This window comes from Odocoileus virginianus, chromosome 1 (assembly GCF_023699985.2).
Source record: "Odocoileus virginianus isolate 20LAN1187 ecotype Illinois chromosome 1, Ovbor_1.2, whole genome shotgun sequence".
NCBI classification, from domain to species: domain Eukaryota; kingdom Metazoa; phylum Chordata; class Mammalia; order Artiodactyla; family Cervidae; genus Odocoileus; species Odocoileus virginianus.
In genome coordinates, this window is record NC_069674.1 from 46,955,486 (window position 1) to 46,978,130 (window position 22,645).

The 22,645-nt window shown below is 37.3% G+C and overlaps 1 protein-coding gene across 4 annotated transcripts in view; it reads left to right on the forward strand.

The window, feature by feature from the left end:
• Positions 1-20,745, forward strand: part of SNX10 (sorting nexin 10) — a 65,707-nt gene extending 44,962 nt beyond the window's left edge. For all 4 annotated transcript variants that reach the window (XM_020915742.2, XM_070467736.1, XM_070467732.1 and 1 more), the window contains 5 exons: positions 5,957-6,043; positions 9,421-9,521; positions 10,092-10,190; positions 18,230-18,442; positions 18,898-20,745. In XM_020915742.2, the coding sequence (XP_020771401.1) occupies positions 5,957-6,043; positions 9,421-9,521; positions 10,092-10,190; positions 18,230-18,442; positions 18,898-18,979 (582 nt within the window). In that variant the 3' untranslated portion in view covers positions 18,980-20,745. The remainder of the gene's footprint in view (positions 1-5,956; positions 6,044-9,420; positions 9,522-10,091; positions 10,191-18,229; positions 18,443-18,897) is intronic.
• The last annotated feature ends 1,900 nt before the right edge of the window (positions 20,746-22,645 follow it).

The window sequence follows — 22,645 nt, forward strand, 5'->3', positions numbered from 1 at the left end:
AGATCTTAGTTTTAGTTCCCTGACCAGGGGTCGAACCTGTGTCCCCTTCACTGGGAGTGCTGAGTCTTAACCACTGGGTCACCAGGAAAGTCCTTAGCTCTCTTACCTTGTATGAATTATACTCTTGGTGTCAAATCTAAGAGCTTTTGGTCTAACTGTAGGTTGTAAAAATTTTCTCCTATAATTCTTTTCTAAAAGTTTTATTATTCATTCAGTCACTGACTCATGTCCAACTCTTTGCGACCCCGTGGACTGCAGCACGCCAGGCTTCCCTGTCCATCACCAACTTCCAGAACTTGCTCAAACTCATGTCCATTGAGTCGGTGTTGCCAGCCAACCATCCAATCCATAAATATATACAAAGAAGTATATACTTCTTTGATTTTTTTTCAACAGCATCTTATAATTTTCAGCATATAGAACCTATACATCCTTTGTTTTTGAATCTTCTAGGATATCAATTGGTTAATTAATTCTCAAGCATTTCATGAGCACTTACTAATGGGTGCCAGTACTGTGCTTGATGCTAGAAATATGAAAATAAAATATAAGGCCTTTGAGAGGCTAGTGGGACAGAATTTCAGAAGAGCATGCTGCTTGAACTGATGCTGTAGCTAATAGCAGAGAAAATAATTTTTTCCACTCCAGAGTAATGCACTTATATGGGATTGAAAATACAGTGAAATTGGAGATTTATTATTTATTGCTTAAGAACCACCAGATAGAATGTGTTTAAGGCACAGGCTTTGGAGCAAGGCAGACCAGAGTTTGAAACCTAGCTGAGCCTATTGGCCATTTGACTTTGAGCCAGTTGTTTAAGCTTTAGAAGCCAATTTTTAAATTTTTTTTAGTCTGTAAAATGGGGTAATAATATTACTGACCTCTTAGGATTGTTGTAAAGATTAAAGGAAAACATATGTAAAACACCACAGTGCATGACCCATATGCATGCTCTGTTCAGTACGATGATTTTTACTGTTGATTTCATCTCATGTAAGGACTATGGGAAAAAAGACAAGGTAGATGGATACATGGATAAACGTTGAACCTGGAATGGGGCTGGGAGAGGGAATGGGGTGCACTGAAACCAAGGCGTGGTTATTATAAGACGACATAGGAATTAGACTTTCAAACAGTGCAGCAGTCTTTCTTCAGAAGCCTGTTTTCACATGGAGAACAGTAGGGATCAGTTAGCTTAAATTTTTAATTTTACTCTGCCTGACTTCTTCCTTCATACTGGAAATAATCATTAGGCCCAAGAAGTCATTAAAGTGTTTAATAAGGTTATTAAATTGACTAACTGCTCCTGCAAAAGCAATTTTCATAGGAAATCCATATGATTCTAGGTATGGAACTTGGGGCTGTCCTTTGTGGCTGACAGGCTGTCAACATTCCCTTGAAGGATGGTGGGCAGGATCATGAGGGATGCGTCTAATTAAGAGATTATAGGTGAACCTTGGCTTCCTGGGTGTGCTGTTCATAGCTGGAAGTATCCTGAAACTTCACTAATTCCTACTAATTGTGGAGTGGGGGAGGGGAGGCCCATCTGAATTATGGAATATTTTTAAATAAATGTACTTTTATTACTTTCAAGTACGTATTTTAACTCCAACTAGGCAAACAAATTGTCGTCTGGTAGAAGTCTTAGGGGACTCCGGTTATTGGAGCTCTCAGGATGATTTTCAATTATTTCTATGTAAATAGGTGCTTCTGGAGTTCTTTAGGGTGCTCGAAAAACAGTTGATTCTCATAGATCTTAAACATTATTCTTGTAGCCATGTGCTGTTAATTGGCACACCCTTAGACGAGGGGGTTTGTTAAATTCAGATAAACTTTAGACCAGCTGCTAAATAACTTATCATTAATTCATGAAGTCCAAGAACCCAAGTGGATGAGGTTTTTATTTCAGTTGAAGTTTGATCTCATCTTTATTTTTCCCCCTGAAGGCAGTTCATTTACTCCTACAGGCATTCATTTATTCATTAAGTGATATTAATGGACTGCTTTGGATGTACCAGGCACTCAAGTTATACTGCAAAGCCTAAGCTACCCTAAAGGAGCTTAGCATCTAGTGAAGGAGGCCGGCAGGTAAGTACAGTGCAACAAGGCACGGTGAAAAGAGAGGATGCCCAAGGTCTGCTCGGAGGCAGTAGGGGCTTGGAGAAGAGTCAAATTAATCAGACTGAATGAATCTGAGGATTTCCAGAGGAATTCCAGAAGGATTTCTAGAGACTGAGTTACATTTTGAAAATGGATTTGAGTTAGCAAAAAATAAAAGAAAGAACCAGATGATGACGATAAAGGAAAAAGCAGAAAGCGGCATGAGGACAGCAGTCCAGGTAGAGAGAACAGCGTGTTCAAAGGCACGCAGGTGTGAAATGACCTGCTATGTATGGTGACCCAAGCTTCGCCTTTGGAGATAGGTAGAGTGAAAATCATGAAAGGCTGTATTGTGCTAGCTACAGAGTTTGAACTTGATCTTGAAGGTCATGGGACAGGTTTGGTAGGATTTTCAGCAGGAAAATGACATCATCAGATGTGTGCTTTGGAACTGTTCTTGTTTTAGTATGGGGGATGAATTGGATACAGGCCCAGAGATCAATTAGCAGCACTTGCATTAACATTGGGCATGCTATCCGTCCTTGGGTCAGAGCACTCACAGAGGGAATAGAGTGGTGGGTGGATCAAAGGAGGGTGAAACTGCAGGACTTGGTCAATGAGTCAAAGACAGAAGTCTGGGGACTCTGGATTTTTGGCTGGGGCTGCTGAGGATGAGATGAGGAGGAGGATGTGGGAAGGGTGTGGACTCTGTGCACTAGTGGGATTTTCAAGTGAGCCTTCTAGGTAGGAGGCTGGATATGTGGGGAGATGCCTGGACTGAGATGCAGAGAGAATCATCAGTTCGTGCTGAGTGCTTGAAACCATATGTTTGGATGAGGTCACCCCGGAATGGTAACAGGATGTGAAGAACAGCAGCTTGGGATGGCTGTCAGGGCCACAGAGGCATGGAAGGGAATGAGAAGGAAGGAAGCTTACCATTCAGCACTTCAGCCAAGTTAAAGATTTTCAGGACTGAGAAAGTATTTGGAGACTTAGCACCATAGTTAATTTTGAGTGTGCATTTAAAGTCCATTGCTCTGTTCTTAGGAGATTTTTTTTTTTCCCAGCATAGTTTTAGAATCTGTTTTCAACATATCCTTCCCTACATAAAGATTAGACGTAATGAGTATTAATAAAGGTAGAATCTGAGAATTCTAGCCCATTAAGATGAGGAAACTAGGTTCCTTACTGTAATTTGTCATTATGATATTCATTCCTTCTACAAATATTATGAGGGGCCTGCTCCAAGCGAGTCCTGTGAAGTCTCTAGGTCTCTGTGCCTTTTACTGAAAAATTACAGTATTAAAGTATTTGCTACTAGGTTCTTAAATTAATAAATTTGTACTTAAAAAAGATAATCGGGTTAGCTTTTCTGAAATGCTTATTACCAAGGTCTATGGAAAGACCTTCATGCTTTGGGTTTATAAGCACTTTCCTTTCTATGTAATATTTGACTTCATGTAGCACAATAAAAATTTTCCTGGCGCTTTCACAGGTATTTTGTAATTTGGTTCTCTTAATGAACAGCTGAGATAGGTTGGATAGGCATCATTCCTATTTTCCTGATGTAGAAACAGAAGCTCAGTGAATAAGCACATAATTTAGGAAGTAAGTGAACAAGAATTTACCCCTGGTCTTGTGACCATAATTTCAGTGTTCTTTCCATGAAAAGGGACATATTACTCAAAGTTTAGATGTTAGTAGTTGAGCAATAACAAACAGGCGAGAAAAGTTCCGATTTTTTTGAGAAATATTTGTTATTACTACCATCTTCAATTAATACTATGTTGAGTGGTAAAGGAGTGGTGATGCTGTAGTAACTGGATTCTAGAATTTTAGTCCAGAAACCCTTTTTAAAATGACAGGTTTGTAGAAAGTTGACAAATGCATTTGTTTGTCTTTTTGTTTTTGTTTAACCTGGGTAAAGGCTCACTATTTCAGTAATGGGTACGGGTCTTCTACTGTTAATATGGAACACTGAACTGTTGGAAATATTTAATTTCTCCTGTGGGATTTTCAATAACTTCTGCTTCTCCAGTGGAAAAGTGGAGCTGCCAGCACCCTGTGAGGGAGTGTGGCTTACATGTGACTGGATGACTGGGAGCCTTCTCCCTTAGTTGGGCTGAACAGGGGGCAGGATAACCTTCTTAGCCCTTGTCAATATTCTGTCTTGCCCTGAGTGTGTGGGGACAATGTAGAGGGTTAGATGTGGTCTACCCTGGACTCTGGTCTTCTCTCGTATTCTTAACCTATTTGTCCTTCTGTTTATTGATTCACTGATGATTGATTCATTCCTTCTAAGAACTACGGGTGTGTGAAAAGCACTGCGGGAAAATGAGTTATGTCCACACACTCTGGTAGGAGATGGAAGTGAAATGTGTACTCAGGGCAGGGTGCCTGGTTTCTGTTTCATTTCTGCCCCTGGTCAGGATCCGCTTTACACTGAACCAGTCACACTTTATGTAAGAGGGGCTCTTATCAAGAATTGTTTTTATAATCCTTCTTATAATTAAAAATGTGCATTTAAGAAATAATGGCCAAAATGTTTAGAACATTGCTGTATTGTTGTCTTGTTTTTATTGTCTGTCTTCCAAACGATTTAAAAATACATAATGAAAAGATTTGAAAATAAGTCTTTTTGGAGCATTAACTCATCACCTCTGTATGCATATTGAGGACAAGCAGTAGGGCAGAAATCTCCAGTGCAAGAACAAAGTATTACTTTAGAAGGTGAGACTTACAGGTAGCAAAAGCTATTTAAGGGAATGTGGACTGTTTTTCTCCTTTTCTGTTAATTTTCTGTCTTGCAAACTCTCATTTTATTATCTGCATAACAGAATGGAGGTTCTTTGTCCAGAAAACGTCATAATATTTCTTCTTCTTCTGCTCTGGAGGATTGACATCCTGCTTCACAGATGTGCCAAAGCAAAGCAGTAGAAAGGCCTACAGTTTCAGTCCTGAAGTCTTTTTTTCTTTTTTTCAAAACAAAAGGTTAAAAATATTTAAAGTGAAATTGAGTTAACAAGTTTATAATCAACAAAGAATAAATGATACTTTCAAAGATTATCATGCCAAACATAGCACTTTTTTGTTGTACATGTTTTCATATTTTAAAATTAAGCTGATGTAGTGAAGAACACTTTAAAAAAAAGTGTTTTAAATTTGACTCTGTATTTCCTGTTCTTATTATCTTTAAAAAGGAATAAAATGATCTACTCTGTATTTTTTTAACTTCTCTAACTTTTACCTATAACGTGAGGCTGTTATGAAGAAGTTGTTTACTACATGGGAAAGTATATTTTAAAAATAGAGATGTATGTCAAAAGTACCCATCTTTCTGTTCATATTACTAAGTTAGTATTGCTTATTCTCAGGGCATCGGGGTGCACAAAAGTCATTTTCAACTCTCCTTGCTTGCTTTTGACATGACCTTTGTTACTCTTTCATATTAGTGTTCTAGCAAGTAACTTATCAGGCAGGGCCTGTAGTTTTAATGCAGAGAAATGAAGAAAGTATGAAATGACCTTTTTTAAAACTTGATAAAAATGTGAACCTATTTTTCATGATTAAAAATTGAAAATCTGTTTCAGAATACTGTGTTCTTATTGTCTTCATATAACCTGTAAAACCAAATCATGCCCAGCTTGGTTTTGCGTTATTGTAAAATTCCATTTGTGGCAATAGTGTTTCTTGGACTTCCTGTGGTGCTTGATTCATTAACTTCTTGTTTTTTTAAAGGATTACAACCACATCAGTTAAAGCTCCTTCCAGTTTTGTTCTAGTACAGTCATTTCTCTCAGCCCTCCCGAGCCCTACTTGCAATTCTGAAACATATTTCTTTGTGATGCCCTTACAGGAATTTGTAAGTGTCTGGGTTCGAGATCCTAGGATTCAGAAGGAGGACTTCTGGCACTCTTATATCGACTATGAGATATGTATTCATGTAAGTATGCCATCAATAGTACATAGAAATCATAGTAATTTTTAGGTAGCATACATTTGATGGATACTACAATATAAGTGAAATTTATAAAAATGTTTCTAATTCAAAGAACTGAAGTTGAATGATTGCAACTAATGCTTGTCTCTTAAATGAAGTAGTATGATGGTTCCTAAAGTTGAAAAATTGACTTATTTGAATTCCTCATTGTACCTTTGTTAATATTAATATTTTAATGTTTATTGCCTTCATGTTGAAGATGTAAAACATCTAAAATTCACAAAGAGTTTTTATAGTTCATTAATGGTATTTCTTTATGATCTGTTATGGCATATTTCTGCAGACTATATTACCTGATAAATCTTAAGTTCTGAGAGGATGTAGAGTTCTCTGGAAAAGAGATGTGCAGTGTTTTATATGTAGAACAGAAAAGTGGGAAATGAATATGTGCAACTATTTTTGCCTTGGTCTCAATGCTGAGTAATTAAGAGAAGTAATTAACTAGAAATGACTTATTTTATTTGGAAATAATACTGTATCATAATCTTTTGAGGAGTATTGTGTGTTGTGTGGCCTCCTATAATTATCTTGAATAAGGGTCAGCTATCTTTTTCTGTAAAGGGCCTGGTAGTAAAAATCTTTGGCTTTGTGGGCCATACAGACTCTCAGAATCACTGAAAACAGCCTTAAACAATACATAAGTGAATGAGTATAATTGTGTTCCAATAAAAATTTATTTGTGAAGACAAGTGGTGTCTGGATTTGGCCCACAGGTGTATATAGTTTATTGGCCCTTGATCATGAAGATAATCACTTCTTTTGTCTGATTTAGTCCAGACTTCTCTTGAGAGCATAGAAATGGGCTCAGATTTTATCTGTGACTGTGTAGTATTATACAAGTGAGATAAAATTTAGCCACTCTTTACTCTTCCCATTGTTAATAGCTAAATTGTTATATTGGGCACCTCAATGCCACTAAACTCTTTTTTCCCCTTTCTTCCCTTTTTCTTTCAAACTTCCTCAACTTCGAAAATACAGTAAAAACTCAGAATGCTTTTTTTAGATGATGGTGTTGAAGGCCATTATCAGGGTATGCCTTGTATTTTGATTTTGTTTTGGTTTTACTCATAAGGTCACACTAGATATGCATTCTGTGTGGAAAATTATAACACGAGTATATAAGACTGAGCATTTGAAAATGAAATTCTTTAGTTGCCTTTTGACTTCCTCTAAAAAATTTGTGGGTCAAATTTTGACATATTTATTGACACACTTTATAGTAGGTATGAAATTTAATTATCCTCAGGGAGTTAATGAAAGTATAGATCCTTCTTTTCTACATAGATGATGATGTGAGTTCAGAAATGTCCATTAAAAGCCAGAAATAATGGGTTCCACAAGTACTATTTGGTGATGCTCCGGCATTTTTCTGTGGTGGTAGTGGTTGGCCTTTCTCTGAGATGCTAATAAATTGACAATAAATACATGTTCTTGGCTTGGTAGATAGCAGAAACCAGCAACTAGATTTAGAGGAACTTAATAAATTAGTGATCTCAGTGTAACCTGATCCTGAAGAGGCTTCCATCTGCTATATGATTAGGAATGGGTGGGGAGCCTGGATAGTTCTAGTTAGCCTCGCTTAGACACTGCATCCATAGACCCATAGAGCTTTGCAGGTAGAGGAGCTGGTGTTTAACCCATTTAAATTAGCCTCAAGGGAAATAATACCAGAAAACTCTGAAGTCGTAGCGTTTACCTGGAATTTTAAACTAATGTATGGTCAAGGTGAGTAGCCCTTCATGTGTTCTCTCCTGAGCTTGTCCTTCAAATGAAGGACTTATAGAGAGACCTTTGTCTGGTGCGGGCACGACGTGGATCTCCAGTTATTCCATCCACTGTGGTTCTGAGCAGAGAAATGAAGGGAGCTGCCCTGGACCCCACCTACGCCCGAGGCTCAGGAGGGTCTGCAGTGGCCTGGTCCTCTCCAGGGAGAGAGCACTGAAGGATGCCCACCAGACCTCACTAGGGCACGGATCCTGATGTAAATAGCCTGCTGGCTGAGACCCCAAGGGTCACATTAGAGGGAGGCCCACACACACAATGTTGTTATTGTCCCACAAACTCCGTCTAGCGCATTTTGCTGCCGAATTGTCCACAGTGAGATTTAGACCAATAACTACTTTGTGGACAAGTTTCTTAACCTCTCTGCATCCTGAGACTCTTTGAATTTTATAAAGCTCAGGAATACCAGGAACTGTGCTGTATATCTAACGGGGACCGTTAGGAACTAATCCTGCTATCACTGGCACTTCCCAGAGAAAACAGCCTTTGGGTGCATATTAAGCAAGTTGATAACAGTTTTTGAAGTAATATCAATCTCCGGGGTAAAAAAGTTTCTCCTTTGGCAGTATAAAGAGTATGAAATAAAATGTTGAAATTAATAGGCAGAATAGAGCTCTTCTTACAAAACCAATCCCTTGTTTTACACAAAGGAGAAACAGCCTTGGGTAAAACCCACAGGAGAAGCATCGAGGTTTTGCCTCAGGTAGGGACTCAGGGTGGCTTTTCCTAAATCTGCCTTAAGGTAGCAGAAAGTACCAGTTATATCTAGTAACTAATGATAATATTAAGAGAGAACATTTGCCATTGCATATTGTCAATCCTGACATTGACCCTGGGAAGCAGGAATGTGCTATTTCATCCCCATTTTCCCATCCAAGGAACTGGAGTTCAAGTCACTTGCCTTACGGCAGAGCCAGTACTGGACTCTGGGTCCTCCACACACATACTTGTCCTGTGCACCTCATGCCTCTTTCCCTCGATCACACTCTCTTGCATACCTAGTAGAGATGGGGAATGCTGATCTCTTGTTTAAAGGTGATTTCAGGATCCCAGGTGATTTGTGTGGTCTGTGGTGATGGCCGTATCAAGGACGTGGCCTTCTACAATGTCATGTTGAGGACCACGAGAAGGTGTCTCTAATCCCCAAAGGCTTCTCCATGGATGGATGGCTGGGGTTAAATGCAGTGGATGACCCCGAGCTTTTACTGATCATTTATGCTTCAGGATTTTGTCTAATGTTTAGGATTTGTCTCTTAAAGGAGTGCTATAGATGAGCAGGAAGCTATGTCAGGACTCAGGGAAAGTCAGGTTCATGCCTTTCCCCAGGACATCACTGCTCATTAATGTCACCCCAGCTGTTTTCATGGATGCTATGTTGGTGGGTTATATGCAAGATTTGAGTCTGGAATAAATGCAAATCGATTTTTGATTTTTAAAATCCTACTTTAAATGAATATTGGGGCATATAGAGTGTTATAGATACAAGAAAAGCATGTTTTCCTCAAGTGAGGCTTATGCTTTTTGTTTTCTTTAAACAGACCAATAGCATGTGCTTTACAATGAAAACATCCTGTGTGAGAAGAAGGTATAGAGAATTTGTGTGGCTGAGGCAGAGACTCCAGAGTAATGCATTACTGGTGTAAGTGATTTAAAGAGTATATTGAGAAGACTTTATTATTATATTCAGTATTTAAATATTTAACACAGTACTGTATGTAAAATAAGCAACAATGATTTACTGAACAGCACAGGGAACTATATTTAATATCTTGTAATAACATGGATAGCAATCTGAAAAACAGTGGAAAACTCCTGAAACTAACATAATAATATAAACAATATACATCAATTAAAAAATTGACATGTATTGATATATATAAAGGATTTTGTAGGCTTTCTTCTTGATTGCAATATATAGCTTTATTTTTTTGGCTGTTGCCTCTGAATTCAAAATTTACCACTTGAATTATACTAATTTATATGAGTATTGATCATGAAAGACCTCAAAAATGTTTAAAAATATTTTTTCTTTAAGTTAACTGATTTTTTCATACCCTTATTGTATAATGTAACTATAAAATATGTGTATAATTATATAATAGTTGTGTGATAATTATCATGCATGATTTGCTTTCATTTTGAGGGATTTCTGTAACTAAATCACCTTGATTTGATGATTAAAAAAAAATTTTTTTTTCTTTCTCATAAGACAACTGCCAGAACTTCCATCTAAAAACCTATTTTTCAACATGAACAATCGCCAGCATGTAGATCAGCGCCGTCAGGGTTTGGAAGATTTCCTCAGAAAGTAAGTGTGCAGACGCTCTGGTGGCCAGATGGGAGATGTGAGCACAAGGCTCTGTAAGAATTGAGGGTCCTGTGGTCAAGCTGGAGAGAGTGCTCCTGTTTCTAAAATGCTGATAATCTGCTTTGGAGGGATGCTCAGTAATTCATTTCTTATATTGTTAGTCATTCAGTCGTGTCTGACTCTTTGCGATCCCATGGACTTTAGCCCACCAGTCTTCTCTGTCCAAGGGATTCTCCAGGCAAGAATACTGAAGTGGATTACCATTCCCTTCTCCAGGGTATCTTCTCAACCTAGGGATTGAACTTGGATCTCCTGCGTTATAGGCAGAATCTAGGCAGATTCTGAACCACCAGGGAAGCTAGTTTAATCCCTGCCTCCATCCTCACATGTCTTTCTTTTCTCTGTGTCTCAGATTTCCTTTTCTTTCTCTCAAAATAACGTCAATCATTGGATTTAGAGCCCACCCTAAATCCAGGATCATCTGTTTTGAGATCCTTAATTTAATTACACCTGCTAAAACCTTATTCCAAATAAGGTCATCATCATAGGTTACTGGGATTTAAGAAGAACATCTCTCTCAAGGAGACAATGCAATCCTCTACAGTAACTTTCAGGTATAGGCCAATAGAAGCCAATGCTAATCCTCCTCAGAACTGTAAATCCATTAGTGCGCTGTATGCTGCGCTCATTCATTTCCTATATTAGAGCGCCATCTTGTGGCTCACCTCACACGGTGCATATTCAGGACCAAGCCTTCCAGAAAGAAAACAATGAACTAATTGAATCAGATAATAAATATATACTCCCTTAAGCTATAAAGCAGAGCCAAATTGCTTTGAGAGTTTAGCTGACAAGAGTAAAATTTTCCGGGAAACAAATGTACCTTATTAAAAGGCACTTCTTAGAAACTCTCTTTATTTACAACGTTTAGGATCAACATACCAACATCAGCTCTACGGTGGGCTGCTAACACTGCTCTGAGCTCCTTTAAGTGAATAACTTGTTGCTGCTCTTTGGAGGGAATGTTTATAAGGGAGTATTTATTGGTGTTTGAATAGTCTTAGTGGGTTATTAGGGCTTCCCAGGTGGTGCTAGTGATAAAGAATCTGCCTTCCAGTGCAGGAGATGATGTAAGAGACATGGGTTTAATTCCTGTGTCAGGAAGATCTGCTGGAGAAGGGAATGGCTACCCACTCCAGCATTCTTGCCTGGAGAAGCCCACGGACAGAAAAGCCTGGTGGCGTTGCAAAGAGTTGAACACAACTGATTGTCTTAACACACACGCACACAGTGGGTTATTAACTCTGGAGCACTTGGTAATGGTTGGTACTGCAGTGAAAGTGACTTGAATTCACACTGCTATGATTACCCCCCCCCCCGCCTTTTTCCCACTCTGTAATACACACTGATCTGCACACAGACTCTGAGGTCAGACTGCCTGGGTTCAAATCCTGCTTCTGCTACTTATTAGCTGGGAATTTAGGCAAGCCTTTTACCTCCTCTGTGCTTGTGTTTGCCCACCTATAAAATGGGGTAATAATAGTATCTACTTCATAAGGCTGTCAAGAGGATTAAATCAGTTAAGGAATGTAAAGCACTCACAACAGACTGAAATATAATGTGCGATATCCAAGTATCAGCCATTATTTTAATGCACTTAGACATGAAATAGCTTTGAGCTAATTTTTCTATCTTCCTATTTATAGATAAGGGAATAGGCTGAGTCCGATGACTACTAGTTAGTGGCAGGGCCCAGTCTCCTGAACTCTTTCTGCTAGCTTCAGGATCTGAAGCCATCTTTTGAGTTTTCTACTCGACACCTTCGAGCTAGCCTGAAATAATATACTGCCCTCTGGCTGTCTCTCTCTCTATGGCTCACTCATCAAAGGCTTGGGTATTAAGTATCCACATGAATATTAATATTTATTTCTATTAGATTGGTATCATGCTTTTCCTTTGAAGGGGTCATGGAGACAGAGAAACAGCCAAGGTTATAAATTGAGGGAGGGCTGGAAGAGAAAAAGAAAACAGAGGAATAAAAATGACAAGAGAACAGAAGAATCTAACTGAGCCAAGTCCTCAGAAATCCTCACAGTGGTGTTCTTTGGAGTCTCATAGGCATGACAGAACAAAGACCTGCTCAAGTTTTTCCTGCCCTTTCCCTTTGGGGATAGCTCCAATTTTAATTGTCTATATGAGACCCAGGTGGTTGATGGCCTCTCCCTAAAGACCTGATCCCCGCAGACAAGTTTGCAGAGTGGCCTGTCACTCCAGATGCTGCTGGGGGATGCTGCAGACTGGCCATCGCCAGTGAGTCCCAGACAGGGCTAGTCGTATCCTGCAGTCTCCATAAGCATTTGGGGAGCTGTGTGTTTTCTGTAGAGAAGTATCCTTATTTGAGATCAAAGGACACCATGTGTCTCTTTGCTTATGTGGCTTGTTAAGCACAAGGCATGTGTTTTTTGACCAGGAATTACTTCATTGTTTTGAACATGACCTCTCCTTGCACAATTGGGCAACCAAATGCATGCCGGTGTGTCTCTAGGCTGTTGAGGGGTTGAGCTCACTTACTGTAGGTTATTCTCGCATGCTGTATTGTTTGGCAGCTTGCTGGTGGAATTTTATGCAGAGGTCATAATGGAAAGTGTCCTGGGTCAGGAGCTCCAGGGATTGGGTTCCAAGTCTCCTGTGAATCTTGGTTCCTGGTTGTTTTCTGGCTCTGTAACCTCAGAAAAGTCATTCATTCCTGTGAGCCTTGGTTTGCTGGAAAGTGCAATAATGTAATACACACATCACGACCTCATGGGTAGTTGTGTCATTCAGAGGAGGGTTGGGAAAGGACTCAGTGAGCCAATACATGAAGTGACTGCTTTTGACCACGCTGGGTACTGAGGATATAGGACTGCACGAGACGGACACATATCCCTGTCCTCTTGAAGCTTCCATTCTAGCGGGGAGGCAACTGCATGCTTATCAGGGATGTCTTGATTCACTAAAGTCAAGACAAATCTTGATGTCATCCAGAAGTCAAATCATGGAGCAGACACCATTGTGATGTTATTTGTCCCATTATGGTCTGTGCACATAATCTCCAAAAGATGAATTTCACATGAAAAATGGAAGCTGGTGCTTCTATGTGGTCTGCTCCTGAAGGAAACAAGGAGTCTAATACCACACTGTTGGATTCAGTCCTCACCTAAATGCCCTAAATGCTGTGGCCCCTGCTATCCTCCCCACCGTCTTTTCTGTGCCCCTCAAACCTGATACGTAGTCCAGTGTGTGTAGAAATAGCAGCCTTGCATGTCTTTGCCTCTCGTGGACCCCTCTGTCTCCCCAGCCTAAGCCCACTTTGGGAAATGATGCAACGTGCATCTCAGCCATCTGTGTCCTGACCCCACCTTGATGTCCTCTGAGGCCCGTTGGTTACCCATTAAATGAGGCCACTGTCGGTAGCCTGTTCCTTGTTTGTAGAGCACTTTTGGAATTTAAGGAAAAAACACCACAATATTAAAGTACAAAATATGCCTGTGTATAATAGATTTTTAGCATGTATTTTTAATTATTGTTGGCTGCACCACACAGCATGCAGGATCCTAGTTCCCTGACCAGGGATTGAACCTGCACCCCCTGCGGTGGAAGCACAGAGTCCCAACCACGGAACTGCCAGGGAATTCCCTTTTTAGCATGTATTTTTAAGACTTGGTTTTTAAACTGGTGATGATGAATGGGAATGAAATTAGGGGGCTTCCCAATAAGTGCCCCAAATAAACATGTTGCTTTTTGAATTCTTAAAAGACTTGGTTTTTATATAAATTTTGAAGTTATAAACCAAGAGTGTTGTATATGTTCAACCTCTTTGAAACAAAACTACTGCTGTTTCTGTGCATAGGTATGTGTCTATAATATAAATATGTATTTTTTCCATTTTAAGGTTATCTGTGAAGTAATACATATTTGATAGCAATGTATATAGCCTGGCAGTCTTCATAGAGAAACTAGAAAGTTGTTCCTTTGCTGAGGTACCAAATAAGAGGAATTTATACCATTTTATCAGAGAAGGCAATGGCAACCCACTCCAATACTCTTGCCTGGAAAATCCCATGGATGGAGGAGCCTGTTGGGCTGTGGTCCATGGGGTCGCTAAGAGTTGGACACGACTGAGCGACTTCACTTTCACTTTTCACTTTCATGCATTGGAGAAGGAAATGGCAACCCACTCCAGTGTTCTTGCCTGGAGAATCCCAGGGACGGCGGAGCCTGGTGGGCTGCCGTCTATGGGGTCGCACAGAGTCGGACACGACTGAAGTGACTTAGCAGCAGCAGCATACCATTTTATTGAAGACTGGCTATGTTTAGCTTTTTACATGTTTTATCTCAATACCTATGACAATATTAGGAGTCAAGTTTCATCTCAGTTTTATAGATAAGGAAATTATAAGCAAGGTGGAGGCACTATATTAATCCCAGGAACTGGCAGCTTTATATTTGGAACTCTTAAATGCTAGCTAAATTAGTTAGTATGATTGTGAAATTTTTCAAATATATTCATTTTTTCTCTGTCTTGGGCATAATCTCCCTTTGGGATTTCCTCCCTGGCTAATTTTAAATTGTAAGTCACTTTTACGAATAGTTATGAACAAAGAAGTTATAGACTAAATTATAAGCTCTGTTGGTAAGTCTCCAGCTATGAAACTGGCATTCCTACTATTTTTTTGCACTTTGCTATCACAAGTGGGCGCCAACTTTTCTTCTTTACTGAATTCATCCCATTAATATAACTACACATACCTTACAAGGTAGACTTTCATATAACAGTTCTGTATGTCTTAAAAATTTAATGAATTTATATAAAAATTTTTTATGAAAGGATATCATGGAAACACTACAGCTAGTTTTATACACACACACACACACACACACACACACACACACGCACTTTTTATAAGTCTTTATGTTCAATAGAGGGCACCACAGCACAGATCATGAATATCTTCAATGAAGATTTGTAGGTTTTATTTTTTTCTCATGGTAAGCGGTAAACAGGCTGAATTAATTTTTTCCCCTACATCAAACTGGTAAACTTCCACCCGCTATACAGATGTGTATGTATATCATTATATTGGGTTCTGTAGACTCAGGGCATCCTTAGTTAGGGTTACATGGTTTGCATAGCTATATATATTCTCAGCTGAAGCAATATAGAATACACCTAATAAACTCATGTTGAGGAAAACCAGATTTTCAAATGTGTTTAATTCAAGGAAAAACAGGTTTTGCTTTGTTTAAAGTTATTAATGGAGAAAGGAATAACTTTTGACTCATGTAATAAATAGCTTGTGCTTAAAATTCCTTTAAAATTCTAGAGGCTATTTTTTTTGTTCCTTTTATAAGGGCTTGAAAATTATATGTTTATTTTTATGGAGACTTACAAAGGTGACATTTTACTGACTGTTTTACAAAGTACTCTTTTAAGTTTGAAGTTGATTTTATGCTATTAAATTTGTGGAAAATGTGGTACAAGTATGACTAGGGTAAAAATAGGATTTAATATTATGATGGCAGTCACAATACTCTGACATATAGTAAATCGGATATTACTTAAAATGAACTAATTTTGCTTACTGAACCAGATGGGAAAATACTGTGAAAATTTTGTATTTTTAATTTTGGAATGAAACACTTGACTGAAAATAAAAATCATAAATATGATTTAAAAATTATTTTTGCTTATTTAAACATTATCCATGGAGTATGGTGGCATAAATTTAGCCAGCCAGACAGAGGAAATTCACAAAACCTAAAATGGGCAGATGTTTTTGCACTCAAGAGCCTGTATGGTTCTTCAGAAGTTCCCAGCCACATCCTTCTCCCCTTTCAGAATTGCGAACTAGGTGTGCTAAGCTCCCTCTGACTGTTCACCTGTGTGTCCTCCAGATGGCAGTATTAAGCAGAAAAGACAAGACTGGGAAATAATGAGTCTAATGTACAGTAAAATTGGAAATTGAATTATAGTTCAAGAAAAAAGACAGTAGCCTCGAGGTCCTGATCAACCTGGACTCTGATCACTTTTGTTTGCTGTACCCATGTGTTAGGTTACTAGCAAGTTAATAACAGTGTGTGACCAGTTCAAGGCTCAATAGAATTGCTTTAGACATGAAATAAAGCTAAAATGAATTTGTGTCCAATATCATTGGCATTAGTGCTCATTACTTTCGCGGTGTAATGCCTCGAAGCATCCAAAATCAATTTTAAAGATTACCCATTATTTTATAAAGAAAATAAAACACATTTCCAACAGAAACAAAGCAGTAAGTATAATCCCATGAACAGTTACTTGTAACATCGTGGGCAGGAAACCGCTGACAAAAGGACACAGGAAACACTCAGTTCAAACTTCACAGTGACTGCAAGTTAATATTAATGTGTCGTTGCTATATAAATCTTCTCTTGATTTGAAGCATTTAAAACAAGAGTGGTAAACATTTATAAATGTAGAAAATAAATCTCAAAGAGTAGTAAAAAGGATTTACTACTTTACTCCTTGTACTTGGTAAATTAATCTTTATCATGTGATATGGTCATTTACTGAGGGAACTCAGGGCAGAGGACATGGAAGAGTGGAAATATTTAGCTATTTTGCTTGAGGCTTTGCCTTTTAAAAACGCACCAAGGTTTTACTTTTCATGTTAGTAGGTCAGTAAAGAATGTTTGCTCAAAAACCATTTGTAAACCTATCTGAAGCAAAGAGGACAGCCAGATTTTGGTTTTGATACTGTGTATTTCTCGATGCTTGCCTTCTTTAAGAAATAACTGTCTTATTTGAAAGAGAAGGAAATATTCCAGTGACCTTGATTTTTAAGTAAATTGATATGAATGATCAAAAGAGATTTGCTTTTCTAATTAACTTGTTTACTTTTCTAATTAACTTGTTTTCTGCATCTAAGAATGCAGAATATAAGGTAAGTTTTGTTGGTCTGAAATACTCTGTTTCTCATAGATCTCCATATGAAAAATCTGTATTGAACAGAATCACACTTGAGTTTCAATGTTTCAGGTTTGTCCCCAACATCTGGTCTTAGTGGCTTGTGTTATATCATTGTTGAACTATTAACAGAGACTAAGTTATCATATGTCAAAATCGTTCCTAAATAGAGAAAACCAGTTTTTATTTAAACATAAGGGTGTTCTTTGATATGCATTTCAGAAAAGACACATTAACTGATTAGATGAATTTGAGCATGTGTACCTTTTGCTACAGGGCACTTTTTCATTCTCCATGTAGTTTCATTCTGCATGATGTACTAGCTGAAATCTGTTCTCCCTTTGTAAACTTTGATCTTGGAATGTGGGAAGGCTAGTATGTACTTATTACAGACTTATCATACTTTAATTACATAAATGGTAAAACTGGCTGGGAGCAATTTTTATTTAGTGACTCATTTAAAAATACATACACTGCTGAAGATTTTGGAGAAATTTCTAGTCAATCTTAAGTATTCAAAAAACACTCCCTCTCAATTGAGCCCTTGTGTACCTGTATATAAGCATCTTTGTAAAGTTTGAAAATGTAAGACATGCTGAGAAATGTATTGACTTTTTAATATAGTTTTTAATAGTCATTGAAAGTTTTGATGTTTCATGACAGCCTAACCAATAAAGATCACAGAACTGACATGATGGTTGGCAGTAAATTTTTTAAAGGCAGAATAAATTTCTCTGACTATCTCAGCAAAATATTTCCATAATTAATCCACATGGTCATAACAGATGGTTAAATTGAAGAAATGTCCTTGAAGTTATTCTTTTAACAGATGTTCTTAACTATTAGCTTCATGTTTTTACTCACCTAAATTTCCAAATAATTGAATAAAAGTTAACATATGCTTTCATCCTTTTAATAGGGAGACTCTGTAATTGATGCCGAGTTTGCCATAGTAGAGAAATCACTTCAGTGGCATATTTCTAATGTTTTTCTCTCTCCCACCCTATAATTGTCCCTTCCTGCACGCTGATCGTGTCTTCTTTTTTCGTTTACATAGGGTTCTACAGAATGCACTTCTACTTTCAGATAGCAGCCTTCACCTCTTCCTGCAAAGTCATCTGAATTCAGAAGACATCGAGGCGTGTGTTTCTGGGCAGACTAAGTACTCTGTAGAAGAAGCAATTCACAAGTTTGCCTTGATGAACAGACGTTTCCCTGAAGAAGAAGAAGAAGGAAAAAAAGAAAACGATATAGATTATGATTCAGAAAGGTATTTCCTTGCATTTTGATTTAACGTATACGTATTTATATAACACATCGTACACATATGCGTGTGTATAGACATATACACACACTCCACTTTTTGTTGATGTAATACTAAGATAATGAAAAAATTAATTGACTGAGATTTTATTGAGCTGTGACAGCTCATCATAGTAGTCTTCACACACACCTCCACACTGAATTAATGAATGCAGTAGAAATTCAATTATCTGCATTCTGATTATGTGACTTTCATTTAGTCAGACTTGAATTATTCGCGTTTAAATTATCTAGCTAAAAAAATATCCAACTGCACTCCAAATGGCTAATTAAAAGTCCAAATTTCCTGTCTCTCTTTGTGACTGGAGATAATTAAAGTTCTCCTCTGTTACTCAGGCTTTGAGTGTGTTGTGAAAACCAATTTCCTCTTTTTATTATTTTCCCCCCTCTCTTCTTTTCCAGTTCATCCTCTGGGTTTGGACATAGTAGTGATGACAGCAGTTCGCACGGATGTAAAATGAGCACAGCTCCACAGGAATCCTGAAAAATAATTCTAATGTTACCATTTTAGGAATAGCAAATTGTGTCCAGTCATAGAGAATAAAGCTTGCGAATAATATATTCTTACCTAAAGCTAACTGTCATATTAAGTATTTAAATTCGTAAAGATGTTGTGTTGTTTATTAGTGGTATTTTTATGTTGTCTTATTTTGGCTAAGCTTCTGTGAAAAGCTAAAAGCCTGTGAATGCAGCACTCTCCTTGATCAGCGCACGCTATTGGTAAAATGAGATCCTGCCCTCAGATGAAATGATTTATATGTTTAAACAAAATCTAGTTGGCTTTATTGCATTTTAAAAGATAGGTAAATAGGTAGCATTTCAAATCCAGATGGAGCATTTCTCCTTGTATTACTGGGGCAGTGTTAGCATAAACACAGCAGGTATGTGTATGACTTACGGCACAGACCAGAATGCCTCTTTCAGACAGGCAGCTGGAATTTTGTGGGTACCTCCTCTGCACTGGAAAAACACTGAGCTTTGGAATGGTTGATTGAAATATTTTAAGAGTGTTTAACCTTTTCATTATTCTGTTTCACACTTAGATGGAAAATGTATCTTACGAATAGAAACATGTTAAAACAATGTCTACATCTTTAAAAATAAAAAGCCCAGAAATAGCTCTAGTCATTTTGCTTATATTTGCAATATATAGAGGGCTTCCCTGGTGGCTTAGCAGTAAAGAATCTGCAATATATAGATTCAGAAATACATTTTCATTGTCCAAAATCAGCTTTAACACATGGTTTCTGGGAACAAACCATTTGTTTTCATTATCTGTGTGTAATTAGAATTAGAGGTTCATGATTTATTTTCTGACTTAATGTGCAATTTCTTATCACTAGATAACTTTCAGTATCAGTGACAGTTGCTTGTTACTTTAAGTTAAAAGTAGGATCTTATACAAATTAATAAAATTTGCCAGTAAATATTCCCATAATATAGAAAAGGATATGAACTTGCTAATTTCAGAATTATTCATTTTTTTAAAAGTCCTTTCTTTTAAGGCATCTGCCTAAGGATTGGTATAATTTAACAAAATGTCTTTTTCTATAGTGGTCAAAGATAAAATATCTTAGATAAACTACATTGAACGTCAAATTTCAGATGAGGCAGCATTTTCTTGAGATAACTTCATATTTCTTTCTTGTTGAATGGTATGAAATATCTCTGAAATTAACAAGAAGATATCTTTATATAAGAGGGATAACTTGTTGCTTTAATTAAATGTTACTTCACCCTCATTTTAACTAGGAGTTTATTAAAAGTTAATGTATTATTTTAAAAAGTCTGTGAAATGCTTGTAACTGAGACTCAACAGAAAAAAATTAAATTTAGGATACGAATGATTTCCTTAATTTTGCCATTTTGTTTTCTGTTTGGTCTAAAAGGTTATTGAACTTTTTGTAAATATTTTTATTTAATGTATCTTGGATCTTACTACTTTTATCATCTACGACTCATTATTTTAATACTGGAGAAAAAAGTCTTATCAATTTCTTTTTATCTTGCTGACATGTGAAGTTTGCCATTAAGTCACTTCAGTGTGGTCACCAGCTCCTTGGCAACATGTATTTGTATTCATGTTCTGTTTTACAGTAGTTTTGAAAAGCATATATTGTGCCACCAATTGTAATGTAATTCTTAGATGATGAGACTATAGCTGTCAAAATTGATATTAAGTAATGTGTAATACTGTGGTATGTAAACTTCATGAGAGCATCATTTTCACATTAAACATGAAAAAAACAACTTGTTTGTTGCTTATTTTGTACAATATATTTCTTCTGACTTAGATCTAAATTCAGTATATTTCTGAATCATCAGTAATTTTTAATGGATAATTTTGGTAAAATTTGATTTCATATTCACTGTAGTTGTATACATTTAAGGCGTTTAGCCTTGGTTTGGTTGTTTTGATATCTAAGTACTGGCTTCTTAAAACTGATTTCCCAACAGCTGAGAGATTTAAATGAACTTCAACCCCTAGTGGCTTTCTTGCTTTGTTCAAGTCTCTTATTATTCTCTGGCATATTTTTATAAAGCTTTCTTTAGAGAAAGAAAACAGTTACTTACATAACTAAATAAAATAGATGTTTATTTAAAACTATTGAAAATGTAACAAATTTAAAGAATTCTTATCCTGGATGCTTTATGATTTGTATACAGCAAAACTATATTTCTCTGGCTAATTCTGAAAGGGCATGCTATTCACCTATTAAACTAGTTTATGTGTTCTGTTTCAGAACTGATTTTATGTGTAATCCCAAAGTGTCAACAATGAAAGTCAACAACCTGTTACTTAGGGCTTCTTTCAAAGTCTCACTTGGAAGAAAGTGATTAAAGAAACTGAGTTAAAATTTCAAGTTTTAAAAATTACTAAGGAGAAACAGAAATGCTACTCTTGAGTTATGTACCTTAAGATAATAAATACCCTGCAGGAGCTTTTAAACTCTAGTTCACATTTTACTAAATAATTAAATACAAACAAGTGATATGCAATAACCTTACTATAGTAAGACAAAAAAAATTCTCTTATGGCTGTTAAGAATTTAAACAAATTCATTTCGCTTAGCCACAATTACCATTATATCCCAACATTAAATTGAATGTTGTTTTGAACTCAGTTTGTTTTTTGGTGCCTTGAGGATTCATCATTATTGAGCAGCTGTGGTACAGATAAGGTTTTCAATATTTCAGCCATAAAGGAAGACCCTTTTCCATGAAAGGCTTCTAAAATTTTAAGACAAAAATAGCAAAAGCTTATTCTATTTCTAAGTAAGTTTTCTTCTTAATATTTAAGTCACTTAGTTGATATCCTGTGAATATAATGCAGCATCTTTTCAACAGAGGGACAATTTATTTCAATACAATTTTCTGCTTTTGTTTGGAATATAGACCTTTATTATATATATAACATGTATATACAGATATTTTCAAATACACAAAGCTGTCTGAAATTAGTTATTGTAATTAGACATTCAAAGCATAGGTACAATTTCCTTTGCACATAAAGGTCATACGAAATTAATACATTTTAGTAGAATAGAATTCAAAAATTTTAGGATGTACATAAGCAACAATTTCTTTAAATTTGAAATATTTACAAAGGAATCTGGCTTTCTTCTTTGCCATATGCAGCTCACAAACGAGTCACCATTGTTCCTTTAAGTCAAACACAATTGCTCTTCACTCTTGATGGAAACTTTTCTAGATCATTGTTAGGAACGGTGCACTGGACGCTAATTTATTTTAGCTGCGCAAACTGGTAGTTGACCCCTTTTCTCCAAAATTCCAAAGACTTCCTTTTAAAATAATAGGAAACGAGAAAAAAAATTAAGCTACAATTTTTCTGCGGAATTTAAACTCTCAAGACACTACGCACATGGTTTATGCTAAACAGGAAAATACCCTTTCTCCCCCGACGAGAAGTGTAGATGCATCCAAAACCCCACACCGCTCGTCTTTGCTGCTAGAGGCACAGCACGGGCATAACTTGTGGTTGTGTTTTTGCTTGTTTCTTACCTCCGGGCCTTCTTTATAGCTCTGCCCCCCACCCCACCGGCGGCGGCGCCCCCGCTGCGGCACCCAGGCCGCCTGTTGGCTGCGGCGCCCGGCCGGCTCGCGCACACTCCCCGCGCCGCTGCCCGCA